At 37.9% G+C, this 17,733-nt stretch overlaps 1 protein-coding gene across 11 annotated transcripts in view; it reads right to left on the reverse strand.

Moving 5' to 3' along the window:
- Window positions 1-17,733, reverse strand: part of APC (APC regulator of WNT signaling pathway) — a 138,970-nt gene that overhangs the window by 23,564 nt on the left and 97,673 nt on the right. For 7 of the 11 annotated variants that reach the window (XM_082650442.1, XM_082650436.1, XM_082650443.1 and 4 more), the window contains 3 exons: window positions 16,609-16,713; window positions 4,258-4,356; window positions 1,386-1,764 (listed from right to left, as the gene is read on the reverse strand). In XM_082650442.1, the coding sequence (XP_082506568.1) occupies window positions 1,386-1,764; window positions 4,258-4,356; window positions 16,609-16,713 (583 nt within the window). The remainder of the gene's footprint in view (window positions 1-1,385; window positions 1,765-4,257; window positions 4,357-16,608; window positions 16,714-17,733) is intronic. The other 4 variants (XM_082650437.1, XM_082650445.1, XM_082650438.1 and 1 more) reach the window with 1 other exon arrangement.

The raw sequence follows: 17,733 nt of genomic DNA on the forward strand, positions 1-17,733 counted from the left end.
ACATTTTGGTATAAAACTTTTAATTTACAATCTCTATTTAAACTTAAAGGCATGCGGCTGTATACAAATGTAGTAGAGAAACCTAGTATAAACCTAGTATAGAAAGCTTACTATACAGATACCAGATAGTAAACAAAAATTTATAGACAAGGTGTCCAAGAAAATGTACCTGCACATTTAATACTATGCACAAAGTTTCAAAACTGTTACTTGAAATAAAAATTTAAAAAGCAAGTCTATTTTTCAGAAGTAATAATATTTATTCTATTTAACTTTTCTGAGAGTAGGTATTAAGAGCACAAAATGCGAGTCATTATATAATTGTGGACAAAGAAAACAATCCAGAAAGACAATGTTCTTCCAGTAAAGCATCTTATAGTTCTCCTCATCCCTAGGACAAATAGATATAAAGGACATTTCTGCTGTACTCTATTCTTGAAAACTATTAAATTTTAAATAAATTCACTTTTATACCTACCTAAAAAAAATCTGCTAAATCTTTATAGATCATGTTCTCATCATCACTCTTTCTCCTACTCCCGAAATCAAGATACTGATACAATAGTCCTTTGTCAAGTGTGTGTGCGCATGTGTGTGTTCTTATCAGGTGAAAGGAAGGTCTTACCTTATATACTTACTGCTTTTGGTTCTTGCTACAGGAATGAAGTAAGTTATGTCCCCAAAGGTCCCAACTCCCATGTTCCCTGCTCCTGAGGGAGAGGGGCTGGTGGCCAAGGGTTTCTCCCTGAGCAAAGAGCTGGGAGGCTGATCACCCCAGCAACTGGGGCCCCATGGCCTGAAGCAGGATGGTGCAGTAGGAAGAGCACTGGGCTGAGAGTCAGGAGATCTGACCTCTGATCCTGGCTCCACCACCCACTAGCTGTGAGGCCACAGGCAAGTCTTTTAGCCTCTCTGAGCCTCAGTTTCTTCATCTGTAAAATGGAGATGATATCTTCCCTTCCTACTTCACAAGGTTGTTGTAAGGATCAAATAACATATATAACACAGCTCTGTATCCACTGAGTAGAGTGATATGCAAATGTAAGAGATTATGGGTTGGTCACTCACAGCTGAAGGAACTTATGTAAAGTCACTTTCTTGAGCTTAATCTCAAGAGATGGAGGACATAATCGCTCAAGTTCTTTCTAGATCTGCTATGCTATGACTCTGTCTTGATTTTCTGTTCTTTTGTGGTTGCACTGTAGTACACATAACATTTTCCTTTGCTAACTTTTTCTAGAGAAATTAAGCTTTAAACTATGTTAGCAGTGTAGATGGCTAATATGAATTTCCCAGGCCTATTCATAAAGACACCAACCTAATTTAAAGTTTTCATTTCAAAAACTTTTACATTTGCTTTGTAACATGCACCATACGGAACATACTTGGATTTTTGTCCTGGTCCATGCCTTGTTCATGGGCTTCCTGCCACTCCCAACAGGTTTCACAGTAAGCTCGTATCTGTTCCAAAAGATGAAGGACTCGGATTTCACGCCTGCCTCTCTTGTCATCAGGCTGTGAGTGAATGATGTTGTGGAGTGCTGCACTGGCCCTGGCCCGAGCCTCTTTACTGCCCCGGGAATTTCCCAACAACACAGAGTCTTTGTCATTGCCATGTAAAAGCTGGATGAGGAGAGGAAGACATCCAGACTGTCGCATGGATATACAGCTGTCTTGGGAGCTAGACATAGCTAGCAAAGTTCGTGACATATCATCCTTATCATGAGTACCAAGCATTGACAACAATGAATACACCATTTCCACCTGTGGGCCAAATGAGTTTAGAAACAAAATTATGACTTTAATATCCAAAAGCCAACACCAATGAAGTGATGAATGGGATATTTATTGTAACTCATTAAAAACAAAAACAAAAACCCCTTTCCAGGATGAAGTAATGAGCATTATTTCAAAATCCATATAATATAATCATCACCAACTTGTTTATGAGTAAATATTAGTAGTGGTAGTACATAGTGTTGGAAAAGAGAAAGTAGGTTCTTGCATAAACCTAAATTGCTGTTTGTCTGGATCAGCTGGTGATAATCCACTGATTATGATGAATGACAATCAACTGATTTCTCTCTCTCTCTCACATCTCCCCCCGCACCACACATACCCACCCCCACCAACACACACACAGAGTCAGAAATGTGGTTTATCTAAATTCTTTACACAATTTAAAATTTTAATTTTTAATCTACAACCATAATCAATAAAGAGAAAATATTTTTCAGCAATTATTATTTACTAAGTACTAGCTCTCAGCAATTGCTAACCCTCACCAGATTATAAGTATAGCAAGTCCCCTACATATGAACAAGTTCCATTCTGAGAGCACGTTCACAAGTCCAATTTGTTCATAAGTCCAACAAAGCTAGCCCAGGGACCCAACAAACACAATTGGTATTCAGTACTATACTGTAATAGGTTTACAATACATTCCCATCTTTGAAAGTTCACAACTTGAAGGTTCATATGTAGGGGACTTACTGTATAATATTGTTAAAGTTATGATTTCTCCCTTATACATGTAAACATATTTTGTTATAAAAAGAAGAGTGCTCTGATCATACAGGGATACAAAGCCAGGATTCTTATTCAATTTCTTTTTAAAAGCAGCTGGTAAGCATCAATTACTCCCTGACCATAAATTCTAAGAATTTACTTAGAAGGAGATTAGAAACAGGAAACAGTACCCAGTTATCCTGCCCTGTGATCAACCTCATTTTAAAGTGAGAGCTATTACATAAAAGTAGAGGCTATTACATAAATGTATCATATCTGTAAATTAGTGGTTCTTAACCAGGGGCAATTTTAGCCACGCTGAGACACTTTTGGCAACGTCTTGGAGACATTTTTGGCGGTCACAACTTCAGGAGGAGAAGCTTCGGGCATCTAGTAGGAAAAGACCAAGGATGCTGCTAAACATCCCACAATGCAATGAGGAATTATCCAGCCAACAATGCTGAGGCTGAGAAACTCTACTCTAAATGTGTAGACACACACTACTCTCAGATATGACAGTTTTATTAGGAAGGCAGCACAGAACTGTGGATAAACAGTCTTTCAAATTCTGACTCCACCATTTACAAGTGAGTTGTGTGACACGACCAAGTTATTTGAATTCTCTGAGGCCCAGTTGTCTCAGCTGCAAAATGGAGATATTTACCCAATAGGGTTTTCTTTGTGAAGATTAAATAAAATAACACATGTATGGCACAGTAACTGGCATTCAAAAATGTAGTAAGGTCTTAATGTTATCATGCATAAATCACTTCAAAAGGAAATGGTATTCTAGCTGCCAGTTTTCATGCAATAGTACTGCTGAATATTAAACATTTTCTTTATAGTGAAAACTACTTGTTGATGTTGGACAGATCTGGGGTTGAATTCCAATTTATTTACATGACAACTGTCTGAATCTTTTTTTGGCTTCAGTATTCTCATTTTAAAAAGAGGGGCAAGAATACCTCAAAGGGTTTTCGAGAAGATGAGATAATAAACATTCAACTCCCAGCAGTTACTGGCATCCTAGCGGTCCCAAGTAGTAACTATTGTGAGTTATTAAAAGGATTAAGTTTCATATTAACAATACCATTGATACTCTAAAATTCATTTCTTAAATCGACATTAGTTATTTCAGTAATGCTTTTCCTAAGAGCCACTATATTATTAAAGTAAAGAAAGACTATGTAGAGTATGCTGTGAAAACAACTAGTGGAATTATTTAGATTTAACTGAAAATATACTGCTTAGTAATATTAGAATTTCATCTTTGTTCATATAATAGTAAAGCCTCCGGCTTTAACAATAATAAAATAATTATTTTCTTTTCAAACATACTATTCTCAAGTCCCCCAAAATATTTACTAACATCTACGAGACCCTAAGAAAACTCACTTATCAGCAGTGAATAGGATAACATTCAATTTCAATAATTTTTCCATCCACTAAGTATTTATTAAACACTCATTATGTGCAGATTCTGTGCTCGATGCTGCAAAGGATAAAAAACAGTCCCTGTGCTCCAACTGTAGTGATTCAAAGGAGGTAGACAGACTGCAAGGGGAGGTGAGAGGACCCTGGAAATCAGAAAATGTTTTGTAAAGAAGGAAAGCCCAAGAAGATTTCTGAAGGCTGGCTAGGACTCTGATGGTCATTTTTCAGTGGGCTGGGAAGCGGAGGTGTGTGCCACTGCAGGCAAGGCACAGAGGCATAAGTCACAGGGAGTGCTCAGTGCTTATAATCTATTACCTTGGTTCCCAGATGACTTGTCAGCCTTCGAGGAGCAGAATGTGTGCTGCTAGAACTCAAAACACTGGCTGTTTCGTGATCTATTCGTGCAGTTGAACCCTAGAAATTAAGCAAATTATAGACAGTATAATTTAGATTATAGATAAATACAGCTAACTTCATGTTAAGGTACTCCAAATGAACTGTCTTTAGGGTAAACAGCTAAATATACCATTAAAAGTGTGAACATTATAACTGCTCAAAATGAATATTTTTACCTATAAACAAGTAGAGTTTAGAGAAACACTGAAGGAAAAAAAGACTGTTGCAAAAGACAGTTAAAGTACAATGTGGAAGTAACCGAACACTGCAGAAATTCTAAGAGTAATATTCTTTCACAAATCAAAAGGCATGAAACTACATTCAGTTAAATATAAATTGATTGGCAGAAAGCTCCAATGAGTGACGAAATGCTCTAAATTACCACAAAACTAACTGTAAATTTTGTACAGACCAAGTTCTCCAGGAGCTCAGAGTAGAAAAAAGACTGCTTGAAACCTCTATTGGAGAAAGGCACTGAGATATCATGAGCACTTAGTAAGAAGAATGCATAAAATACTGAGGGAAAACAGAAAGAAATAACTACTTGCTTAAGAACTATTAAAGACTGAATAAGATAAGTTATACTTAAAGGTAGGCCTTGGATTTTGGAAAAATGATGGAAGAGTCTGTGTAAAGGGATAAATATGGAAAGCATGCTAGAAAAGAATATAGGCAGAATACTCTCTGACATAAATTGTAGTAATATTTTTTTGGATCTGTCTCCTAAGGCAAAGGAAATAAAAGCAAAAATAAACAAATGGAACCCAACTAAACTTAAAAGCTTTTGCATGGCAATGGAAACCACAGACAAAACAAAAGACAACCTACAGAATGGGAGAAAACATTTGCAAATGATGTGACCGACAAGGGAGTAATATCCAAAGTATATAAACAGCTCATATGACTCAGTATCAAAAAAACAACCCAATCAAAAAATGACCTGAAGACCTGAATAGACATTTCTCCAAAGAAGACATACAGGCACATGAAAAGATGCCCAACGTCACCAGTTATTACAGAAATACAAATCAAAACCAGATATTACTTCACACCTGTCAGAATGGCTATTAAAAAAAAAAAGTTTTAAGAGAAAATTACATTTGTAAATGTAACTGTAGAAAAAAACTGTAAATGTGAAATTCATTTAACTATATATTTAAAATGAGTATGTTAGTCTTTCCTCAGTAAAGATGATTTTAAGAAGTTGCAACTTGAGAGGTCTTTTTTATGTCTCCCCATATAAAAGCATGAAGACCCACTTATTCACACCCACGTAGGGAAATCTAGGGTTAGATTAAGAATACTAGAACAGAGTCTCAGAGTGGCTACCCTTTCTAGTCTCTACTCCTTCTGTGGGTCTGGATGCTTTATGCTGGTTAGTCCTCTAGGGATACTTATCAATTTGGAGCGGCAGGTTAGTACCCCTCAGGGTAGGGAGAACAGGCAGCAGAGGTAGACATCCGGCAACTCTTCCCACTGCCACTAGCTACTGGGTGCTTCTATAATGGTATTTCAACTCACATGCAACCAAACAACAAACATTTACTGAGCTCTTGCTACTTTCTCGGTACAGTGCTAGTCACTAGGGATATAAGTGAATAAGACAGTCCCATCCTCACCGCACACAGACTCTAGACAGGTTGCTCAACATGTAAATATACAGTAGTAAGTGCTTTGACAGAGGCCACATGCACACACAGGAATGGCATATACTCAGTCTTGGGAGTACAGAGTAAAGTGCTATCTGATTTTAAACTACGAGGAAGAGTTTAGATAATAAAAAGGAGGAGAGTTAGCCACAGGGCAGCCCAGAGGAGGCAGAAGCATAAGCAAAGGTCAGAAAGAACGTGTGTGTGTGTGTGTGTGTGTGTGTGAGAGAGAGAGAGAGAGAGAGAGAGAGAGAGAGAGAGAGAGAGAGAGAGAGAGGGAGAGGGAGAGAGAGAGAGAGAGAGAGGGAGAGAGAGAGAGAGAGGGAGGGAGAGAGGGAGAGGGAGAGAGGGAGAGAGGGAGAGAAAGAGAGAGAGACAGACAGAATCTGATTCACTGATTGATTTGGAGATAAAGAGCTTATTCTGATTGCAATAAAGAAGATGGAGTTGAGGGACCAAGACTCAAGGTAAAGAGAATAGTCAGGGGGCTTTTTAAGAAGACTTAGGCAAGGGGCCTCTCTTGTTCTACAGTAGAAGGGGAATGACTCCTTATCCTGAAGCAAACATACTGTCTTTTTTTAAAAAAAATTAATTAATCAATTTATTTATTTTTGGCCATGTTGGGTCTTCGTTGCTGTGCGCATGGGCTTTCTCTAGTGGTGGCTAGCAGGGGCTATTCTTCATTGTGGTGCACAGGCTTCTCGTTGCAGTGGCTTGTCTTTGTTGTGGCTCGCGGGCTCTAGAGTGCAGGCTCAGTAGTTGTGGTGTGCGGGCTTAGTTGCTCCATGGCATGTGGGATCTTCATGGACCAGGCCTCAAACCTGTGTCCCCTGCATTGGCAGGTGGATTCTTAACCACTGCACCACCAGGGAAGTTCCAAACATACCGTCTTTGAGGATACCTAAATATTTTTACTGTTTCTGGTAGTAAGGATCTAACACAATCCCTAACGATCCTTGTTTCCTGGTATTCACACCCTTATGTAATCTCCCTGCCTTTGACTGTGGGCTAGATTTAGTGAATGGCTTCTAGTGAACAGACTGCTGCAGACGTGATGAGAAGTCACTTCCAAGATAAGGTTACGAAGACTGTGGCTTCCATCCTGGGCACCCTCTCTTGTGCTCTCTGAGGGAGGCCAGATGCTACGTTGTGAAATGCCCTTTGTAGAGACCCTGGTGGCAAGGACATGATATCACTGGCCAACAGCCTGAGGACATGAGGCCTGCCAATAGCCATATGAGTGAGCTTAGAAGCACATCTTCCCCGAGTCAAGTCTTGAAATGACTGCGGCCCCCGCTAACACCATGACTGCAGCCTGTGAGAGACCCTGAACCAGAGGCACTCAGCTAAGCTGCACCAGGTTTCCTGACCTACAGAAACAACAATAAATGTTTGCTGATTTTGCTAAAATTGTCAAGCAGCAATAGATAATTAACACATTGTTTGAAACAAAAGAGAAATAAGAGGTTAAACTACGAAACAAGGGAAAACCCATGTCCACACTAAAAAATGTTCCGGACATTCCTTTCAGTGTAGATACCAAATCATCTTTAAGCTTTAGTCTCCGTACCTTTCTATACAGCTCCTTGATTTTGGGACACTCACCGCTCTGTTCTCCCAAACTCTCTAGCTAGAAATCCAGATGCATTTCCTATAAGGAGATTCCAAGAGAACATTCCCATACCCACACTACCTATAGGCCTAGAACTTGAGCCCTGAGAATCTTTCCTGGGGCCCTTTTATTATGGCTATGCCTGCACCGACACCTTTCAGAGGAACCAGAGAAATGGTAACCTGCAAGAAATGGTACCTTCCTAAGAAGTATTTCCCACCCAACTCATGACTAAATTCTGAAGAAATGAGCGTCATTAACTCTCTCTCAAACTCAAGACCTATTAAATCAGCCATATTTTACATCCACTAAATCAGCCTTGCTCAGTGTTCAAAAACATAATAAGTCCAAAAACATATCATTTCCCACTCTCAGCCTTAAAACGTGTGTAAGACACTATTTCCTACTATTTTCTTTCCTATCCAAACTTCCTTGTGAAATTTAGGTTCCATGCTCCATAAATACCCACACCTCCTCAACTTTTCACATAATGCTCCTTTCATTTCATTAACTGAAACCTAGCTCTTATTGGACACCAGCTCCCCCTGCAGCCCTCTCTCCAATATCCCATGTACTTTGGCGTCAGGAGGTAGCATAAGCCTATGTTTTCCTCACTCTTCAACATCACTTTGAAACTACTATTTCTCCACCTTCCGGTAATAGCCCCAAATCTCCTTGTGTTATAATCACTTTTCCCTTTCCCCAGTGCTATCACCTACTAACCACCCAATCACTGTCTTCAATCATTAAACAACTTTGGCACAAGGGTCACTGGCCTCCTTCTACTTCAATTACTGCCACCATTCTGGGTAACTTACGCCTCATTCAAAACCGTGGTCTCTCAGTTCTCTGGTATCTTCAGTGATGTTTTTCTCCTCTACTCCATTTTAGTCACTGACATCTATGGCTGTATCCTAGACCATTTCCATCACCCTAAAATGTACTATCTCTGAATAATGCATTTAGTTATCTTGTGGTAACTCTGAAAACCTATTCTTCTGGCAATCTCCTTTAACCTTCCCCAAGAAAGTGTCTTTAAAATGATTGGAATGTCCAGTGCATGGATGTCTCTACATACTCCACCTTGAGATTTTTCGTGGTCCATCACTTCCGTAATTCTCTTGTCAGTTTTCAATACCTTTGCCCCATGGCTATTCCATCCCACCTGCCTGGAAACATTGCAATTGTAGATGAATCCAACTGCCTGTTTTCTCTACACCCTAATATGGACTGCTGAGCAGTATTTGAGAAATTTGAGCATGTGAGAATATCACACAATTCTCCAGGGTACTGCCCATATAACATTTATGGTCACCAATACACCTGGGCCCTTAGTCCTCCATCTGTAATCCTTGTGTTTCCCAAGTCAGCTCTCCCTTCTTTGCTCACAGTGGCTATTTTGGATATGTCTCCTTTACCACAAATAATTTTACCTTCTAATTACAGAGAAACAGAAGCCATCAGACAAAACTTCCTCAAACTTGCTGCCACCAAACTGACAAAATTACCTGCCTCCACACCCATCTCCATCTTCTCCTGCTATTGCTTCAGAGGCACCCCTTCTGCTACCTGAGGCCCGTCCCTTCATGAGTGCTCTGGATCCTTTCCCTCCCCATTTCTCTTTGCTCTTTTGGACCTTCAATCTTTTTCTCTACTGGCTCCTTCCCATTACCATTCAAATATGCTTATCTCTCCTATTTTATAAAAAGAAAAATAATCTCTCAATTTTCTCTCAAATCTCTACTGTGTCAATTAATGGCCTTTTCTCTCTTGGGCAGTTCACACTCAGCCTTTTTGAGTTAGCTAAAATTGCTCTCTTCTACTTTTTAACCTTCCAATTTAAACCTCAACTCACTCCAATATCACATGGTAGAGAAGAAAGCCAATGAAACGGCTCTTGCCAAGATCAGCACTGAAGTTTTTGTTTTTTTGTTTTTTTCTGCGGTACGTGGGCCTCTCACTGCTGTGGCCTCTCCCGTTGCGGAGCACAGGCTCCGGTCGCGCAGGCTCAGCGGCCATGGCTCACGGGCCCAGCTGCTCCGCGGCATGTGGGATCTTCCCGGACCGGGGCACAAACCCGTGTCCCCTGCATCGGCAGGTGGACTCTCAACCACTACGCCACCAGGGAAGCCCTGAAGTTCTTTTCTTGGTGAAACCTAAAGGAAAATTTTCAAGTCCTTACAGTCAATGGTGGATATTGTTAACTATTTCCTCTTTTGGAACAACAATGTTATTCCCTTGCTTTGGGATTTTTTTAGCCCAGGTCTTCATCTTCTCGTTCTATAATCACAGGGGATATAAAAATCTCCCATACCTTGAATTATCACATTTTTCACCCTTCCCTTTGATTCCAAACCCACTATCTAATAGCCTACTTGACATTTCTGCTTCATTGTCTCAGAATGAACATCTTGAAACTTAACATTTTTGAAACTAGATTATTTTCCTTCACAAACTTGTTCCTCATCTAGTGTTAGCACTGAAATGCATCACCATCCTTGTAGCTGCCTACAACAAAAACCTGGAAGTCATTCCTGACTTCTCCTTCCTCCTCAGCCCTCGCATCTGACACTAACCCTTATGGATTATAGTTTCTAAATCCTCTCAGATACTCAGATATTTGCTGACCAAATGACTCTCTCACACCTATCAATTCTTCCCTAACTCCCAGGCCACCATCGTCTTTCACCTAGACTACTGTACCTAATTTACCCAATCATTATTACGGTGTCAGAATAAATTAATTTGTAACTTCCTCTAGGATGAAAATCACCCTAACACTAGGTTAAGTGCTGTAGCGCTACGTACTTGCCCTTTCATAGTACTTAACACACTTTGTGGAAAATGCTCATTTGTCTTACTTCTAGATGATAAGTTTCTTGAGGACAAGGTAGCATCTACCTAGCCCACCACCACACCCGAGGGTTCAGAACAGCCTTGGCATAATGCAGATCCTTAGTAAACAGATCCTGAACAGTGATGAGTTTTATATTATCTTTCAGGTAAAAGGGCTGGGGGGAGAAAGTTAACAGCAGAGTGAAAAATGGGCTAAGGAGCAGGGAGGTGGGGATAAGATGAATTGTCTGGAGGGGACCCCTCCAAGTAAATACAATTCCTTTTCACTACATGTTAGAATCAAGCATCTATCTTCTGATTCCCCTTTATTCACCCTTAAATATCCATTGCCATTACAGGCACTCAAATGTTTGCTGAGGGACCCTAGAAGGACTATGCCTGGCAGTTAAATTAGCACAACTGGGATACAGTCAATTTCAATTACACTTGCTGGGTTGGAACCCCTCTTCTATCCTCTGCTTGCTCACTTTACAAAGTGACTCAAAGGGGTTCACCATAAAGGTAGCAACAGTCTCCAACTCACCATGAAATCTGACATAAGAGGGGGAAGAAGCAACCACTCCCCTTGCCTTGCCTTTTTTCATACAAACTGTATCTGGAAGTAGTCAAACAGTAGATAAGGAGATGTTTCTCTATACAGAAATACTACAGCTAATTCTGTAACCCCTAATGAATTAATGGAGCTAGGCATTAAGTATCAATGGCTGTTAATACCACAAAATAGAGACAACCAGACATTTTGTGCTTCCTGATGGAAGACCACAATGCCATCTATGAAAAAGTCTTGTCCAAAAAAAAGTGGGGGGGGGGCCTTGAAACCAAATCCGATCACATCTCTAGATCTAAATACCAATTTATAGGAAATACAGAAGGTAGAGGATCATGTCAAACTTCACCATGGAGATGTTATCAGCAAAATCCAGACTATGGAAAACACTAGAAAACAAATAACTTTGGTTAGTCAACAAACATAGCAAAAAACTGAGAGACAAAGAGGAAACCTATAGATTAAAAGAGGCTTCAAAGACATATTAACCAATCTCTGTGCACGAACCTTATCTGGCCCAAGTCAAATAAACTGAAAAATTATGACATTCATGAAACAATTGCAAATTTGAATACTGACTAGATATCTGATGCTACTAAGGAATTACTGTTAATTTCTTTGGCAGTGTAATAATGGCACTATAGTTATGTATTTTGAAAAACTGTTCTTTGTCCTTTTTCCCCAGGATTGCTTTAGCAATTGCTTTAGCAATTTCCCCAGGATTGCTTTAGCAATTTTGCTTTAGCAAAAATACATAACTATAGTTATGTATTTTAAAAAACTGTTCTTTGTCCTTTTTCCCCAGGATTGCTTTAGCAATTCAAGATTGCTAAAGCAATTCTGCTTTAGCAATTTAGCACAAAAGTCTTTTGTGGTTCCATATAAATTTTAGTATTATTTGTTCTAGTTCTGTGAAAAATGTCATGGGCATTTTGATAGGAATTGCATTAAATCTTGTAGACTGCTTTGGGACTTCAGACAATACTACAAAGCTACAGTAATCAAAACAGTATGGTGTTTGCACAAAAACAGACATATAGACCAACAGAACAAAATAAAGAGCCCAGAAATAAACCCACACACCTACGGTCAATTAATCTTCGAGAAAGGAGGCAAGAATACACAATGGAGAAAAGACAGTCTCTTCATCAAGTGGTGTTCAGAAAGCTGGACAGCTACATGTAAATCAAAGAAGTTAGAACACTCCATCACACCATAAACTCAAATTGGTTTAAAGACCTAAATACAAGACATGACACCATAAAACTCCTAGAAGAAGACATAGGCAAACATTCTCAGACATAAATTATAGCAATATTTTCTTAGATCAGTCTCCCAAGGCAAAAGAAATAAAAGCAAAAATAATCAAATGGGACCTAATCAAACGTAAAAGCTTTCACACAGCAAAGAAAAACCAAAAAACAAAAAACCCATCAACAAAACAAAGACAACCTACGGACTGGGAGAAAATATATGCACAAATGATGCGACTGACAAACGGTTAATATCCAAAATGTACAAACAACTCATACAACTTAATATCAAAAAAACAGACAACCCAATCAAAAGATGGACAGAAGACCTAATCAGACATTCCTCCAAAGAAGACATACAGATGACCAACAAGCACATGAAAAGATGATCAACATTGCTAATTATTAGAGAAATGCAAATCAAAACCACAATGAGGTATCACCTCACACCGGTCAGAATGGCCATCATTAAAAAGTCTGGAAAGAATGTGGAGAAAAGGGAGCCCTCCTACACTGTTAGTGGGAATGTTAATTGGTACTGCCACTGTGAAAAACAGTATGGAGGTTCCTTAAAAAGCTAAAAATAGAGCTACCATATGATCCAGCAATCTCACTCCTGGGCATAAATCCAGAAAAGAGGAAAACTCTAATTCAAAAAGATACATACACCCCAATGTTCACAGCAGCACTATTTACAATAGCCAAGACATGGAAACGACCCAAGTGCCCATCAACAGATGATCAGTTTAAGAAGATACAATGGAATTTTATTCAGCCACAAAAAAGAATGAAATACTGCCACCTGCAGCAACATGGATGGACCTAGAGAATATCATACTAAGTTAGGCAAGTCAGACAGAGAAAGACAAATATTATATGATATCACTTATATGGGGGAATCTAAAAAATAATACAAATGAATCTATATACAAAACAGAAACAGACTCATAGACGCAGAAAACAAACTTATGGTTATCACAGGGGAAGGAGAAAAGGACAGATTAATGGTATGGGATTAACAGATACAAATAATCTGAAAAAAAAATTACTGAATCACTTTGCTGTATAGTTGAAACTAACTAATGTAAATCAGCTATACTTCAATTTTAAAAAAAGTAATCTTAGACACAGAAAACAAACTTATGGTTACCAAAGGGGAAAGGGAGGGAGGGATGAAACAGGAGTATGGGATTAACAGATACACACCTCCACATATATAAATTAGATAAACAACAAGAATTTACTGTATAGCACAGGGAACTATATTCAACTTCTTGTAATAACCTATAAGGGAAAAGAATTGGAAAAAAATATATGTATAACTGAATCACTTTGCTGTGCACCTGGAACTAACAATATTGTAAATCAACCATACTTCAATTAAAAAAAAGTATTCCTTTTTTAAAAAAATGTATTTGGTTGTGCCAGGTCTTCGTTGCAGCACACGGGCTCCTTAGTTGTGGCATGCATGTGGGATCCAGTTCCCTGACCAGGGATTGAACCCAAGCCCCTCGCGCTGGGAACACAGAATCTTAACCACTGCACCACCAGGGAAGTCCCCCCAAAATGTGTTCTTATCTTTTGGAAACACACAGTGAAGTATTTATGCAATAAATGATGTCTGGGATCTTTTCCAAAAATAAAATGGGAGGGCAAGTAGATAGGGTACATGTAGATTACTATATTATTCTATCTGCCTCTGTATATATTTGAAATTTTCCATAATAAAATGTTTAAAAACACATTACTAGCAGCAAAAAAGGTCCTCCTACCATTTTCTCTCTTTCCCACTCTTTGTTGAAGTTCATTACTACTTACTGGTTATATCACTGGAGATCTGGTTCTAAACATTAAACAGAAAAGCTGAGGATCAATTCATAAATGAATTACACACACAGTTATATACTAAGCAAACAGGGATCTGATCTGTATAATTTACTTTTAGCTTTCTCTTTTCATTTAGCTTCTAGCGGAGATTAATCACAGGTCAAGAAACCTTATTTCTAGAAGGGATGTTAGTCATTCCTTCCAACCTACATGTATTTATTGTTGTTATCTACTATTTATCAGGGATTGTGGGGATATAAAAATGGATAAAACTGGGAAGGATCTTTGCCCTTCTGGAGCTTACAGTCTACTGGGGAAAAGAGAAATAATCACAGAAATAAACATAAAACTGCAAATGTGGTCTGCAAAGGAGAAGAACAAGCTAGGACAGCCTTTAATAATGGGATGTGAACAGTTCAAGCCTCTTGAGAAAGTCATGCTTAAGCTCAGACACATATAAACCGATGTTAACTGAGTGAAGTGGGATGAGAAGAGCACTACATGGAACAGGAACAGACGGTGCACAGGCTGCAGAGGAGAAAGCCCAGGAAAGGTGAGGTCCTGAAAGCTCAGCGCAGCAGAAGTGCTGAGAGCAAAGTGTGACATAAAGCTAACACGCTGGGAAGGAGCCAGATTATACAGGTCATAATAAAGGGTTACCTTATTCTAAGAACCAAGGGACGCCAACAAAGGATTTTACAAAGAGGGTGATTTACTCATGTAAAGATCATTCCGGCAGAGTGGATGTGGGGAGGAAACCAGGTGAGGTAGAATGAATTTCCACAAAGTGGTAGAGATAAGGGCACCAGGAAAGGAGCTTTGATAGATCATGCTACTGTGACCCTGAGAGTCAAAAAGATTATTTTCAGTTTTCATTAGTGTCAATGGTTTTTGTCTCTGGAGCAAATAATAAAACAAAGCAAATGAACAAACCTCAAGCAGCTGTCATATGGGTAGACCCTACTAAGACAGGTTAAAGGAATCTTGGCATAACTGAATTACAGTCCCACAGATGTATACCACTCATCTTACATTAGGATCTGGGAGTAGCTGTAGCATCATTAATTTGATCTTGTAACTTTGCTATGATTTTATGGCATATTGAAGTTTTACATTTTTATATAAAACCTACTGTTCCTTTCTCTTATGGTTTCCTACCCACTTCATGATTATAAAAATTCTACCCTCATTTTCTTCTTATCTTTTAGTATTTTTATAGTTTTCATTTTTGACATCAAATCTAATCTACTTAGAATTAATTTTGATGTAAGCAGTGTGATAGGGATTCGATCTCTTTTTTTAATGAATATCCAGCTTATTGGATAGGTGAGGCGTTAAAGTATATAATAATTGGAATACGACCCAAAGCACTAATAGTGGGTCTAATCCTAAGCAAACAATTTGTTTTCTATCAAAAAGACAGAACTTTTCTTTTTTCTATGTAATTGTAGGAACACATATTGTTCCCAAAGAATTCCCTAAACAATACACAAAGAAATAACCCAAATGTGCTATTTAAATATAATTTCCCTAATTTGCCATCTATAGAGTTTTCTCCACTACAGTGCTCACCAGTAATATTAAAATGAAGTATCTTTTTGTTTTAACTCAGTAAAGTAAATTTAAGTACTCAAGTATGAGACATTTTAAGCTTTAAATTTCAATGAACTAATAGAAGCAGGCTCTTTTAAAATAACTAGTATCATTAAAAGTAACCTACAGACACTAAGGGAATATTTTATATCAACAGTAAGAAAATTTCCTTAAAATTAACTTAGTGAAATTGTATTTAAAAAAATGATTCATTTACAACATAAAATATTCATTGAAAAAATGTGGAGAATACAGAACACTCCAAAGAAAAATACTGTCATAGTAGGATGCATTCCAATAAAACTCTAATAGAAGACTGATGGCAACGTAACAAGATAATAGTTCTACATTAAAAAAAAAAAATTGACGTCTATAGTTTTGCTAAAGATGAAAATAGTAAACATCATTAGCCTATATTTCTACTCTGTATGAGCATTAGAATCATCTTTTTCAGTGATAGGATTTAAATTTCTAGATTTATGTAACCTTGAAGTGCAACATAAAACAAGAACTATAAGTTCTTATGGCCATTTTTTAAAAACATAAAAATGTCTTTGCAAAGAATGCCACAGAGAAAGAGCAAACCTATTCAAATACAAGCAATAATAACTAGGTCAAATCACATATGACCAAAATGCAGCTTAGTATTTATTTTTCAAAAAAATTCTTCTCACGCAAATCACTTCAGGCTAAAACAGAGACATACAATTTAGAGCTATAAAATATACTTAGAAATTTTGAAAGCATTATTGTTAGATATAATAAAGAAAAATGACATAGAATTTTGGTACCGAATTCTTCTGGAGATATCCATTCAAGACTAAGAAAGTAGATAAGATTTATAGATCTTTCTGAGAATCATCTCACTCTGTATTCCTTTTTAAATATTTAAATAGTTAATTAGAAAAAAAATTAAGAAAAAAATTTATTTACCTGACCACTACCCGAAGTTGCCATGTTGATTTCTGCCACTCCTTGACTTTCATTCTGTCGCTCAGCTTCATGTGAGCCGGCTTCATGCTTGCTCTGAGATGACCTCTGTTAATACGGAGTTAACATCATTACATACAAAAATGGTGTATGCTTTCTTAGCCCAGAGCTTTCCTTCGTTCTTGCTTTAAAGCTTTGAATGCCTCAATTATACAGGTTTACAAAAGCATGGAACTGCACTTTATACTTCATCAGCTCCAGCAGGGTTGACTGTCGACTATTTCGGTAAAAGGAAAGTGAAGTGTGTCCCTCGAGCATTAGAGCCACACAAGACAAAGGATTTTCTGAGACTCACAGAAACACCATCCTCCACCAGCTGTGCTCACATCACTATCAGGGATATAACCCAACTAGAACAAATAACTGTCTTTTCCGCAAGGTCACATGGCTCTGGCGTTTACTAGAGCTGCAAATATAAGTTAAACTATTAACCTAAGCTTAAAAACACCTTCTGTATAACTATGTTTATACACAGAATATATAAATACATCTTCTGCTAATAAAAGTCATATGAAACCAACAGATAAATTCTTAAGATTCTGATCTGAAAAAGACCAAAAACCTTTTTTCTAATGTAGCCACCATCTGCTATGTAAAATGAAAGTGACAGATTATATCCAGTAAAAGCAGTCACTTTGAAAAAAATATCACCGTAGAATCAAAGAAATAAAATAACTTTTCCATTATCTTTTATAGAAACAATCACAAATGTGCCTGCCCTAGGAAAATGATAACGCAAAAATAAAAATTACACTTTAAAAAATCTGACATAATAGTGGAAAACTGTATTGCAAAATGGCTTCCACTAGAATTTCTTTAAACATAAAGCTTTCCTAGACCATTTAAGATGTGACTTAATAATTTACCAATATTTCCATCAATAAACTAGTGTAAGTTATATATAGGCAAAAGAGAGGTAGTCTCGATAATTCAGAAGCAGAAGAAAAAATATCACCATGGGAAAATTACACTAAGAAATTCAACAAAATCAACAAAAGTAGAGAATACAAAATCAATCTAGAGACAAAATGAATCAAAAACCACTAAATCGGGCTTCCCTGGTGGCAC

This window comes from Grampus griseus (genome assembly GCF_964374135.1).
Source record: "Grampus griseus genome assembly, chromosome: 3".
Classification (NCBI taxonomy): Eukaryota; Metazoa; Chordata; class Mammalia; order Artiodactyla; family Delphinidae; genus Grampus; species Grampus griseus.